Below are 13,462 nucleotides of genomic sequence, written 5' to 3' on the forward strand. Positions count from 1 at the left end.
AATCTGCATTTTCTGTTGTTTCTCGCTTGCATAGTAAATTGTATGAAATTGTTGTTTTTCAAAAGAAAGAGGAGAACTTTACCTGATGGCAGAAAAACTTTGTGAGATAGTTATGCGGAGGTCCAGCCAAAGGTCTTTTTGCAGCTTACAACTTTTAATTGTCTTGAATAATATTTTTTTCAAGTTCATAATAGTCCTAAGACTGTTCTATAATAGAAAATACAATATTTTCCAATTTCTATAGTCTTTATAGTAAGTTATTGTAGTTAGTCTAAAAAAACAAAATATTCAAAAACGAAGCTGTTGCGGTTAAATATTTACTCATCCCCGGTATTGCTAGACTGCCGAGATAGAGTAAAAATCGCTATATCTATTTCAAGAACTATTCGAATACACAAACACATTTTTAACCCTACTTTCTCTATTAGCCAACAAGTTGAAATGCCGTTCATTCATCAACAATGACATTTTTTTTCTACCCGAGTACAATTACTAATAATCTCAAGCGCCATTCTGCAGAAGTAGCAAATCTCTTGTGCCATTATATGTACAGCCCCATAAGGCATCTGTGCCGTTACACGCTTTCAGCGATTTTATGAAGTGAACAACAATTTTCTTACAATTTCCTATTGCCACACAACGCTCCCCGACCCCAACAACAAAAGTGTTATGAATTAAGCTGTTATGACCCCCAACACATACAGTTAGCCTATTTACCATCGCCAAGTGGAGATGGTGCGTAAAAAAGCGCAAAATAAAACACGTCAAGGTGATTACTATGTGAATTGCTCTTTTCCTGTTTTCTGAATTGCCACTTTGGAGGAAAACGGAATATGCGCGTGGGGAGCACGCAAATAAATTCGTAGGCAGGTAATTTCGACGACGCCGTTTCGTAGAGAGAATGAGCATTCATGAATATCTGTGGATATGTGGGTGTGAGCAAACACAAACAGAAAAAAAATCTCGTGCGAAATCTCGGAAAAGAAGAGCCTGAGATAAATTTACGTCTGAGAGACTGATTCATTAAAATGCGAGTCTGATTCGTTCAATGCAAGTTATACATATAGATGAAGATGAATAAATGATAAGCTTCGAAATATTTATCAGTTATGAGTGGCGCAGCCAGTAATTGCATAACTAATTGAAATAAAGCTTCTTGCATGGGTATAGGAAGGTGGGGGAGTTAGAAGAGAAATTAATTGGGTAGCTGAGCCTGCTCAGTGAATTAAGCATTACAAACCGGTATAATCTAAAACCAAAATTGTTTTTTTTTTTTGCTTAATGATGAATGCTTTAAACTGGACAATTTATGATATAAAAAAATTTTTTTTGTTCGACATGATCAAAATATACTGCAAATTGACTGCACTCCTTTGCCTCAGCACTTGTTATATAAACAAAGCTTGACGCCAAAAACTGTCAGAATACTTATATTCAGAAAGACTTGTGTCATACTGTTATCCTGCTGCCTGGAGTTGGCATGGATACACAAATGTTGAGTATATTACACATACAGTTGTGTATTGCCGATAACTTTAGGTTATATTTAGCTTGTTCACTGCTTTGTTTAGTCATTTGTAATTATCGTTGGCGCCACAAAATATAGAGACAGTCATGCTGGCTCCGGGCGCACTCTTGTGCTTTCAGGTGATTTGCAACGTATTTCAATTTCCAAGCTAAACCGATGATTTTTCCAAGCAATTAAGCATTGATTATACTTATTTCAAGAATTGGTATGAGGCTGAACACAAGTAGTGTGCATGTAGCTGTGTATGCAAAGCAGAAAAGAGTGAAAAAATAATTAATTCCTCAACATGTGGATAAAATTGAGAAGTTTAAATTGGATTTGTTAAGATTAGCGCAAGAATATTTCAAAATCGTTTTGACTGCGTGCAAATGTGTGTATACAAATATCATCTTTCATATACCTATGACTTTGAACTCTTATGGTAATCTGTTCTCTTTAACAGGTGGGCTGAAAAGTTCGTAGACTAACATATAATTTATTTAATAAAATTTGATTTAATTATTCTATGCAGTTTTCTTCGTGGGCAATACAATGATTATAGCGCCAACAAATTTTTCAATACCATTTTTACAATGCATTTGCTCTAGATATTAAAATGAGCTTTTCTTTTTGCGATTATCTCTTCTTGGTTGCTAAATTTATTTTTAGCGAGCATTCTTTTGAGGTCTACAAGAAATTTTCACTGTGGGCCAAAAATGGAGAATACGGCGCGTGCGGAAAAAATTCGAAAGCCTATTCATGAAATTTCGATCGGTTTTGTTGAAGCAGCGCTTCTTCTTCTTAAACATAATCGATGAATATTATACCATGTGCATTCCAAAATATTGATGCCATAACCTTTCCAGCCGACTTTTGCGTTTTTCTACGCTTTAGAAACGGTTCGTCATGTGCAGTCACTCGGCTGACTGTCGATTATATATTATGTACTTCGTTGTGCAATAATAGAGCCAAATTTCATGCATTGTCACATATTGACGCGAAAATTTAATTTTATTGCGATTCAAAAGCTTCAAATACTTCTCAGAATCAGCAATTTGTTTTTGTTTCTGTTGCATTGTGAACTTGTGCGGCAGAGACTTTGCACAGTGCTTTCGCATACCCAAATATGTCAGCACAATATATGTTTAGAATCTCAGTTCTCTCGAACAACTTCACTTTACGGGTATCCAAAATTATTTCGTGGACTTTTTTGATGTTTTCGTCGGTAAAATTTGCCATCTTTCTATACAATATTAAATTGTATGATATCTGATAAAACTTCCTTACAAAATAATTATTTAAGCCTTTTCTTTCTCCCTATCCGAATAGCATCCTCTTTGCGGATATCTGCGGTTTCACCAGCCTTTCTGATCAATGCACCGCGGAGGAGTTGGTCCGATTGCTTAACGAATTATTTGCCAGGTAAAATTAATTACTGTTATATTCAATAAAAGTTTATTGGAAATTAAATTTATATATATTTCAGATATAAAAGAAATATTCGTAATTTCTGAGATCTATGTATTTAAGAATTTATTTTGTTTAATTTATTTTGTTAGAGAATAAGAATAAGAAGAGTAAAGGAAGAGCAGATAAATCAAAAGTTGGGGAAAAATATAGGACGAATTTATTGTTGATCAGTCATTATTGATTTCAGCCTTTTTATAATTACTTTGAAATTGTTGACAATGTGTTCTTAACTTTACTCAAAATATATCTCTTAACCAAATTTTGGCTCATCCTTGACAGAAGTAACCACAGAAATGACAAACTCTATAGCAAATATGTTCTTTTCTCCATCTTTATGTGTTTTCGAGCGAATACACATAAATTTTCAATGGCACGTGAGCCTTAAATCCACAAAACGATTTATCTTGATCAACAAAACAAAATAATTAATTGTTATACCGTAATAACATCCGATAAGAAATAATTAAACATAATTTGCTTCTAAATTGTCTCAGGTGTACGCATAAATAATAAGTAACATGTGACGCTCACACATAAGGTAGAAATGCATTTGTGTAAGTTAAGCTACCTAATCACCAGCCTCGGCATTGTAAAATGATTAATAGTTCGATGTGTGTCGAGACGGTGCACAAGTCATTTGAAAAGTTGTCGAAAGGCAACAATGGAGGCCAAAATGTTCAGTAAACTCATAAATAAGTACGCTAGGGTGGCTCTTATAGGAATGAGCAAATTTCTTCCAAAAAATATACAAAAATTAGCAAGAAGCATTTCATATGGCCTTATATATTATCGTGAACCTTCACTTTATATATGAAAATGTGAACATACATATATACATGGAATAATTTAGGATATCCTTATTATACGCTTATTTATCAGCATTACAGTTTTTTTCTCAATTTTCGCAAACATGTAGATTTGATCGATTGGCCGCTGAGCATCATTGTCTGCGCATTAAACTTTTGGGCGATTGTTATTATTGTGTTTCTGGACTGCCGGAGCCGCGACCGGATCACGCACACTGTGCCGTGGAAATGGGCTTGGACATGATTGATGCAATAGCGTAAGTGCAAAGCAGCTTATAAATATAATTTGCTTACACCAAAATCTTCTAAGAAAATAAGAAAGAAACAGAAAGTCGCGCATGTGGTTAGAGCGAATATTATAAGAGCGATTGAAATTGCAACATACATTTAGGCGCTTGAACACGTTTTGACACTTCAATATGGTACACCAATCCCATAGATGTTTTGTCAACATGTCAGCTTTTTTGTGCATATTTTTTTGTATTTTCATGAAAATATAAATACAAAAATAATAAAGAAAACATTTAATCTATAAAACATATTTTAATTATAGAAACTGTTTTTGTCAGGTTTTTTCAATATAAGTAGCGATTTTACTTAACTTTTTACTAAGCAAAATTACATTTTCTAATTATTTCGCGAATTTTCATCTTTTTGCCTCAAGTTATTTCCTTTTATGCCGAAATTAAATATTTTGTGTATATTTTTCTCTGACCGACATTGCTTTTATTTGCTCGAAACCGTAGGCTTGTTCGCGAAGTGATGGCTGTCAATGTAAATATGCGTGTCGGCATCCACACCGGACGTGTGCATTGCGGTGTACTTGGTTTGGTCAAGTGGCAATTTGATGTGTGGTCGAATGATGTGACACTGGCCAACCACATGGAAAGCGGCGGCATACCGGGGTAAGTGTTTAACGCCAGAAATTCGCACAAAATATACAATGTAACTGTGTGCACATAAACATGGTATTATACATTCATATGAATAGTATATACATATGTATATTCTTACGTCACGTGTATACAATCGAAGTTCATAGGCACTTTGATTAGCAAGTGCAAAATAAATCTATTAAAATATAGAAGGCGAACGCTAAATTTTGCCATCAATCACTTAGTTTGTATAAAATAGTTTGCAATTCACATAAAATTACCGTTTCTGTGTGTTTAAGAGAAGTTCACGAAATGCGTGGATCACGTATGCTACACAGTCCATCTTGCTTGACTGACAGCGAACACAATAACCAAAATAAAGTGGCGCGAACACCTGGCCACTCAGTTTGGTGCAAAGTGGAGCACACTTTTCCGTGGAGTGACGCATTGGCGCAGACGAGCTGGCAGGAGCACGCGTTGCAATTCAGCAGCTTTATGCTCATTTCATACTAATTTCTCAGCTATTTTTTACACTCTCTCACCTGGATGGAGAAGAAAATTTGTTATACGCAGGATGAGGAAGTTGAGTGATTTACAAATGTAAAATGCGATATTTTAACTATGGACTGAGACTTTTCAATAATGAAGACTGCCCTCCATTTTCTCACAATACCTAAAAGACACAACTATACCTAGTTTCGTCTAAAAACATCCCTATCGAAAAGAAATATTCAATACTTACAGTCTGGGGTTTATCGTTCACAGCTAAAGTGACGCAGATAGGAAGTAGATTAAAATGGGCCACAAAAATATTAGCTTTACTGTAAAGAAAATGTAATGGTAGCTTGGATAAAAAGGTGGATATTCTCAAAGTAAGTGTCGTGTTCTTATTTGGCTCTTTGTAGGTTCATTCACAATTACGCAAAACTGAAAAGAATCATTTTTTGCTATGCTTTGCGTTAAATGACAGTTATACCTTGAACGGATCCTGGAACACAGCAATGTTCCTGGCAACTGTAAAGCAGATGAACTAGCCAGAACAGGAACCACCCTATTATTACATAGACTCTGGAAAAGAGAGAATATATAAGCCTCTGGCCACTTGCAGGTATTTAACCGACAAACATATTATACCATAAATATAGCCGATTCTCTGTGGAGTCAATCCCTAACTTGCTCAACAAGCAGGCTTACCTGGCATGAATAGAGTATGGGCCGCACATGTCAACTATTAAAATTCAAATGGAATGTCATACGGATTTTTATACTCTCGCAACAATGTTGCTAAGGAGAGTATTATAGTTTTGTTCACATAACGGTTGTTTGTAAGTCCTAAAACTAAAAGCGTCAGATATAAAGTTATATATACCAAAGTGATCAGGGTGACGAGTAGAGTCGAAATCCGGATGTCTGTCTGTCCGTCCGTCCGTCTGTCCGTCCGTCCGTGCAAGCTGTAACTTCAGTAAAAATAGAGATATCATGATGAAACTTGGTACACGTATTCTTTGGCTCCATAAGAAGGTTAAGTTCGAAGATGGGATAAATCGGCCAACTGCCACGCCCACAAAATGGCGGAAACCGAAAACCTATAAAGTGTCATAACTAAGCCATAAATAAAGATATTAAAGTGAAATTTGGCACAAGGGATCGCATTAGGGAGGGGCATATTTGGTCGCAATGGTTTTGGAAAAGTGGGCGTGGCCCCGCCCCCTTCTAAGTTTTTTGTACATATCTCAGAAACTACAATAGCTATGTCAACCAAACTCTACAGAGTCGTTTTCTTCAGGCATTTCCATATACAGTTCAAAAATGGAAGAAATCGGATAATAACCACGCCCACCTCCCATACAAAGGTTATGTTGAAAATCACTAAAAGTGCGTTCACCGACTAAACAAAAAACGTCAGAAACACTAAATTTTACAGAAGAAATGGCAGAAGGAAGCTGCACCCAGGATTTTTTAAAAATTGAAAATGGGCGTGGCCTCGCCCACTTATGGACCAAAAACCGTATCTCAGGAACTACTACACCGATTTCAATGAAATTCGGTATATAATATTTTCTTAACACCCTGATGACATGTACGAAATATGGGTGAAATCGGTTCACAACCACGCCCTCTTCCAATATAACGCTATTTTGAATTCCATCTGATGCCTTTTCTGTATAATACGAGTATAAACATTAGGAACCAATGATGATAGCGGAATAAAACTTTACAAAAATACGGTATTTGAAAAATATGTAAATGACGGATAATGAAATCTCGATTATCACTTTATCATGCGAGAGTATAAAATGTTCGGTGACACCCGAACTTAGCCCTTCCTTACTTGTTTACATAGGTGGTAATAGGTCACCGACCATTGAAGAAGTTGTCTGGAGTTAGAAGAAGAGAACATTTCGGAGTTTCACAGATAATACTTTGTGTACTGATGAACTTCATCAGAACCAAGAGGTCGTTCAGAGAGGAAACAATAGAGTGGGGGGATATTAGTGCCACTGGTTTTACAATGAAGCTCCTAAAGGCCTAGTGCCGTAATCAGACAGCCAAGGAATCGAAATACCTCAGGCAAGATATTTGAAATTTTCGCAACAGCTGAAGTATATCATTAGGCTAAACTGCTGACCCCAGATCGATCTTCTTATATATTGGTAGTCGAAAAAGTCTTTTCACATTTCTAAACAAACTTCAACTTATTTTTTTTTAATTTATAATAATAAATAAACAAACAAATGTGTATTATACCATTTTGGTCGACCACTTTTTGCCATTTTCCGCTAGAAACATTATTCCATCAGTGTAAAGCTTTCATCAGTGTAAATCGGAATTTCGAAATTTCCAGAACGGAAGCGAGCGAACCATTGTTGGGCTACGAACTCATACAGCATCGTCTCCTTAAACTTCACAAATTCCATTGGTGGCTTGCGTGGCATTCTTCCCTTTTTTATACAAAAATTTCAAAATAAATCGAATTTCTTCATTATTTTCAATAATTTTTGAACAGCTTCCTCGAATTTAATTTTTTTTGGCTACTGATATATTGACTATATAAAATTACAACGAAGCATTCGTTGTATTTTGTTGAATTTTTTCCGAAATCCCCTGCAATGGATCAACAACAACACGGTTTGCAGGGCTGAAATCACCAATTTCCCACTGAATCCACAATACAAAATGGGGCTCACGTGATTTCACAAGCTCTTCGATATCACCACAGATGTGCAGTTGTATGATATGCACCGATTTTTTAACGCACGTTATGAGCATAAAAAGCTTGCTCGCCCATAATAATTTTTTATTGACGCAGCTTGCTTTGTAGCACCCGTGAAATGGTGGTAAATGTGTGAAATTGTGAAATAAAATGGTTGTCATGCAACAGTCGAGTGACTATTTAACGATGCGGATGCTGTCACGTGGTCGATAAACAAAAAAGACGTTCGCTTGACGCATGAAAACCGATTAAATTTCTTTCTTATTTAATTGAAAAAATAAAGCCGTTTCAATTTCACTTTTTGCTCGCTGAGAAAATCGCTTACAGCTCATTGGTCAGCGCGCGCTGGTGGCGGCGATTACGCGCTACGTAAATGCGATTTTTTAATCGAGAATTAAGCGGCATAATGTCAGCGTGACGCGCGTGGCTTTTTTCTTGGACATATCTTTTGTTGGCGGATAAATACACTTGGCTGTATTATTCACTCGCTGGGCTTTATTTGATTAACGTATTGGATTAATTGCGCTTTTGTTTGACGAAAACCGCTTTAAAGTTGCAACGAAATTGGCTTTAATTTTCATTTCCAATGAATTGTAAAATAATTGCGTTTTAAATTCCATCAAGAGCTGGATTCTCCTCACATATGTTTTTGCATTTACTCTGGTGTGTATGATGTATATTTAAGTGTTCACATGGCATGGATCCTTTGCTGTCGCACCTCAAATATTTGCCACAATGGCATGTGTCTGTGTGTTTGTGTGTGAATTGCAGCTAATTTACTATAAAATACTCAGCTTCATGTTATATTAAGCGTGAAAGTGAAAGAAGGCCAACATAGTGGCCAAATGGATTGTGTGGTACGTGCCGTGCAGAGATGAGTAAATGTGTGTAACTGCGTGTTTGTGCGTGCATGTAACGGGGTCATGCGTGTATGTGAGTTCAATCACGTGTATAAGTGTGGCTTTGTTGTTCTACAATGTGCTACCGAGCAACTCAACCGCAACAGGCGTTTACAACGGTAACGATAACAAGATAAAACAGACAGACACATCGACGCACATACAGAAACACTTTTACATACACATATATGACGCATGCATATATACACAAACACACTTGTTCACAAATACCGAAATTAGTACTTGTTAACGCTGCAATAACAACAAAAGGCAGCAAATACACAAAAAATGGCATTGCCATCACTCGGCAATAACAACAAAAATGTAATCCTGATTATTATTGGTTATTTTAGGCTCAGGCAACAAACATACGTGCACGTTGCCTTTTAAATCTTTTTCTACTTTGTTAAGTCTTCGGCTTATCGTTTCACTGTTCAAATAACAAAATCATGCCCAAATTGAAAAGTACCGTTTGCCTCGTTTGAGGAAATAATAAAAACTGAAATCCACTAAAATGAAGCCAGCAAAGTGACCTTTTCATTACCTCAAAAAGAAACGTGAATTCTTTTGTGGCATTTGACCGAAGAACGACAGGCGTGACTGGGTATTAGACGAGCTGTGCAAAGGAAAAGTTTTTGGCACGCACTTTTCAACAATTTATTTCATTCATTTTTCGAACTTTGAATAATGTTTAAGCATTATCATAGTCAAAATGCGCTTTGGGGGTCTTCAAACTTGAAATGATTTTATAATATTTGAATATTTGATAATATAAAATAGTAAAGGATGAATAAAAACATGCTTTTAAAGATTTGCATTTAGGAGAATTTTAGGGAAAGTGTACAAGTGAAACTACCCATTGGCGGTAGTTGCTATTATGATATTTATTTTATTAGACAGGGAACTAAATACTTGTAGAATGGGTATATATTAGGGTGATTAAAAAACATTTTTTTTTCGTTTGGTACTCGGAAAAATAGGTCCCTAGACACCTCTAGGTAAGCCTCTTCAAACATGAGTTCTTAATTGTAACGGGAAGTTCCTCCTACATACAGTTTTCTATTTTTTCTTATTATCAGATACAAAAAATTATATCTCGCTTCCAACGACTTGAAAAAATATCTCGTTCATTAGATTTTGTAGGAAATTGAATGCTCTACAAAAAAGGTCTTCTATGATTTTTTCGTAAACCCAACCGTTTGAAAGATATTAACGGTTGAAATTTCATTATTTTTGGGAAAATTTTTTATTTCTTATGAATTTTATAACTCAATGAAAAAAATCATTTGAATGATGAAACTCATAGGTTTCTGGAGAGGCTTTCTTAGAGGTGTCTAGGAACCTATTTTTCCGAGTACCAAACGAAAAAAAAAAAATTTTTTTTTCGAATCACCCTAGTATATATGTATATTATCGTACATTAGTTTTGTATTTGGTTAACACACCTTTTAAGTGGTTATTCCAGTCTAGAAAGATATATATATTTTTTTTAATTTCAAAGTTTAACTATTCAAGATTATATCTACAATGAAATTTTTTAAAATTCTAATTGTTTTTGGAAATATATGATCACCTAAAACGTAGAACAGCGTATCATCCAAACAAATCGAAAATTGATGTAAGATAGACCAAATCTCAACTTTGTCTCTATTTGAGTGTATGTTAACTAATATATAACCAAAACTCAAATTTGGTCTCAATATGAGTGGTTTCTTTATATCGTTTTTTCTTCGCTTGTAAATTTATGAAAAGTGATGTTACGTTACTTTGCATTTTATGTGACGATGTCTCGCTTGCTACCCGGCATCCACACTGGTTCGGCAGGAACTAAATTTTAAGCTTGATGTTAGTAACCGGATACCCGTGTACCCGCCGCAGTGTATTTGTATGAATAGCTTAAAGAAAGTTCAATATTTCATTTTAAACTCTTAAATCGTCGTTTTTCAACTTGAAAGAAAGCTAGTTGTGAGTGCATTTTATTATTTTATTTTGTTTTTAAATATGTTTAAAATTCAGTAATCGCTCCATTAGCAACCGAATACATTGAAAAGCAAAGAAAATAAATTAAAGATAATTTCTATAAATACAGGCAATTAAATTTATTTAAAAAAAATTAAGAGATATTACACTTTTTTATAATACATTGAACACATTGTACAAGATTCACGGAGTGCTCGTCACATACTGGCTTGTGACAATTGGCACAGTTCTTACGACTCTTTCGGCGTCTTCTTATCGACAAGGCATTACAGACATGGAAAGATCCTGTAACTATTTTTCATTCAGAATCACTGAACATGGATTTACCACGAGTGTTTCTGTCAGTGCATGGCCTAAAATGCTTTCAATGGCAATCTTTGTTGAAAAGTGGCGCATTATTTATGGATTCGCCGTGCATTGTTCAATCATCGGCAATGCTAGGCCTTCATTTACTTTACACATAAACTGACGACGTCCTGTTCTTTTTTTGCCAATCATTTTATTATTTTCATAACAAATTATATATGATGTAAGCGAAGAAATGTCTAGCATGTTGAAGAACATTGGCATTAGCCATCTCGAAGATCGACGTTGTAACTGCAGACCATTTGGTCGATTGCATCTGAATGCATTGTCGATAACAGAATGGCAGGAACACATAATATCTTTTTTGTGAAATCCAAAAACTGTCAAATACTTCTCCCGTGTGTTATTTGCTGCCATAACACTAGGGATGTAAGGTTTATTACTCCGACAACCTGTAGTGCCCCAAATAGGTTTCAGATGTCATTCACAATTCTACATTGTTATTATTATTTATTTTTATACTCTCGCAACAATGCTGCTAAGGAGAGTATTATAGTTTTGTTCACATAACGGTTGTTTGTAAGTCCTAAAACTAAAAGAGTCAGATATGGGGTTATATATATCAAAGTGATCAGGATGACGAGTAGAGTCGAAATCCGGATGTCTGTCTGTCCGTCCGTCTGTCTGTCCGTCCGTCTGTCTGTCCGTCCGTCCGTGCAAGCTGTAACTTGAGTAAAAATTGAGATATCATGATGAGACTTGGTACACGTATTCCTTGGCTCCATAAGAAGGTCAAGTTCGAAGATGGGCAAAATCGGCCCACTGCCACGCCCACAAAATTGCGGAAACCGAAAACCTATAAGGTGTCATAACTAAGCCATAAATAAAGATATTAAAGTGAAATTTGGCACAAAGGATCGCATTAGGGAGGGGCATATGTGGACGTAATTTTTTTGGAAAAGTGGGTGTGGCCCCGCCCCCTACTAAGCTTTTTGTACATATCTCGGAAACTACTATAGCTATGCCAACCAAACTCTACAGAATCGTTTTCTTCAGGCATTTCCATATACAGTTCAAAAATGGAAGAAATCGGATAATAACCACTCCCACCTCCCATACAAAGGTTATGTTGAAAATCACTAAAAGTGCGTTAACCGACTAACAAAAAACGTCAGAAACACTAAATTTTACGGAAAAAATGGCAGAAGAAAGCTGCACCCAGGCTTTTTTAAAAATTGAAAATGGGCGTGGCCTCGCCCACTTATGGACCAAAAACCATATCTCAGGAACTACTAGACCGATTTCAATGAAATTCGGTATATAATATTTTCTTAACACCCTGATGACATGTACGAAATGGGTGAAATCGGTTCACAACCACGCCTTCTTCCAATATAACGCTATTTTGAATTCCATCTGATGCCTTTTCTGTATAATACGAGTATATACATTAGGAACCAATGATGATAGCGGAATAAAACTTTACAAAAATACGGTATTTGAAAAATATGTAAATGGCGTATAATGAAATCTCGATTATCACTTTATCATATGAGAGTATAAAATGTTCGGTGACACCCGAACTTAGCCCTTCCTTACTTGTTCTCTTAATTGTTAATATCTATTAATATTTCAAGAAAAAAAAATGTCAATAATTTTTTTAATGAAATAAACAAATTTATTAATGCTCTGGTTTTGTACCCGGGTACTCGGTTGCTAAAAGACGTCGGTAAAGTTGGCTACTAACATAAGGGCTAAATGAGTTTTCTCGAAACTGTTTTTTTCAAAAGGATACCCACGATTTCTCAAGAGCCGATGGACTAATTTACCTGAAATTTTTGTAAGTCTTACTTTTGGATTTGTCCATATCTAGAATTATCCGTATTTTTTCTATTTAAAAAAAAATTCGAAACAGTCGAAAAAAGTGTACGAAAATTGTTTTGTTTTCAGGCAAAAAATATGCCTGACGATGAAGAAGATTTTTCTGCTTAAAATTATTTTTATTCCAAAAACCAAAAAAACAAATGTAATATTAAAATATGTGAATACGTGTAACGATCAAAGGATCAGTTATTTTTGATTCTTTGGTGTCGTTCTGTCGTTTCCGACTCTGAAATTAGCGTTTCGAGAAAAAGGCGTTTAAGTTTTTGGAAACCGATTACACTAAGTTTTTTGATAATTTTCAAGCTTTCGGATAATGCTTTCAAATATGTTCAATTTCGATAAATATACTAAATATATACATATATATATATATATATAATATTCGATTTTTCGACATTTTCAAGTGGAGATAACCCCTTAAAAAAATCAAGCAAGGTCTATAGCCCAATGATAAAAAGTGAGAAATTGTTACTAAAATCATTCAAATTAAAATATGCGTGCAAAAAAACAGAAAAATTTTA

At 35.2% G+C, this 13,462-nt stretch overlaps 1 protein-coding gene across 1 annotated transcript in view; it reads left to right on the plus strand.

Annotated features, from left to right (window-relative positions):
* LOC120776918 overlaps positions 1-13,462 on the plus strand; it is a 75,965-nt gene that overhangs the window by 30,666 nt on the left and 31,837 nt on the right. Inside the window, exons 11-13 of the mRNA XM_040107989.1 lie at positions 2,837-2,929; positions 3,894-4,040; positions 4,530-4,688. Of these exons, the coding sequence (XP_039963923.1) occupies positions 2,837-2,929; positions 3,894-4,040; positions 4,530-4,688 (399 nt within the window). The remainder of the gene's footprint in view (positions 1-2,836; positions 2,930-3,893; positions 4,041-4,529; positions 4,689-13,462) is intronic.

This window comes from Bactrocera tryoni, chromosome 5, assembly GCF_016617805.1.
Source record: "Bactrocera tryoni isolate S06 chromosome 5, CSIRO_BtryS06_freeze2, whole genome shotgun sequence".
Taxonomy (NCBI): Eukaryota; Metazoa; Arthropoda; class Insecta; order Diptera; family Tephritidae; genus Bactrocera; species Bactrocera tryoni.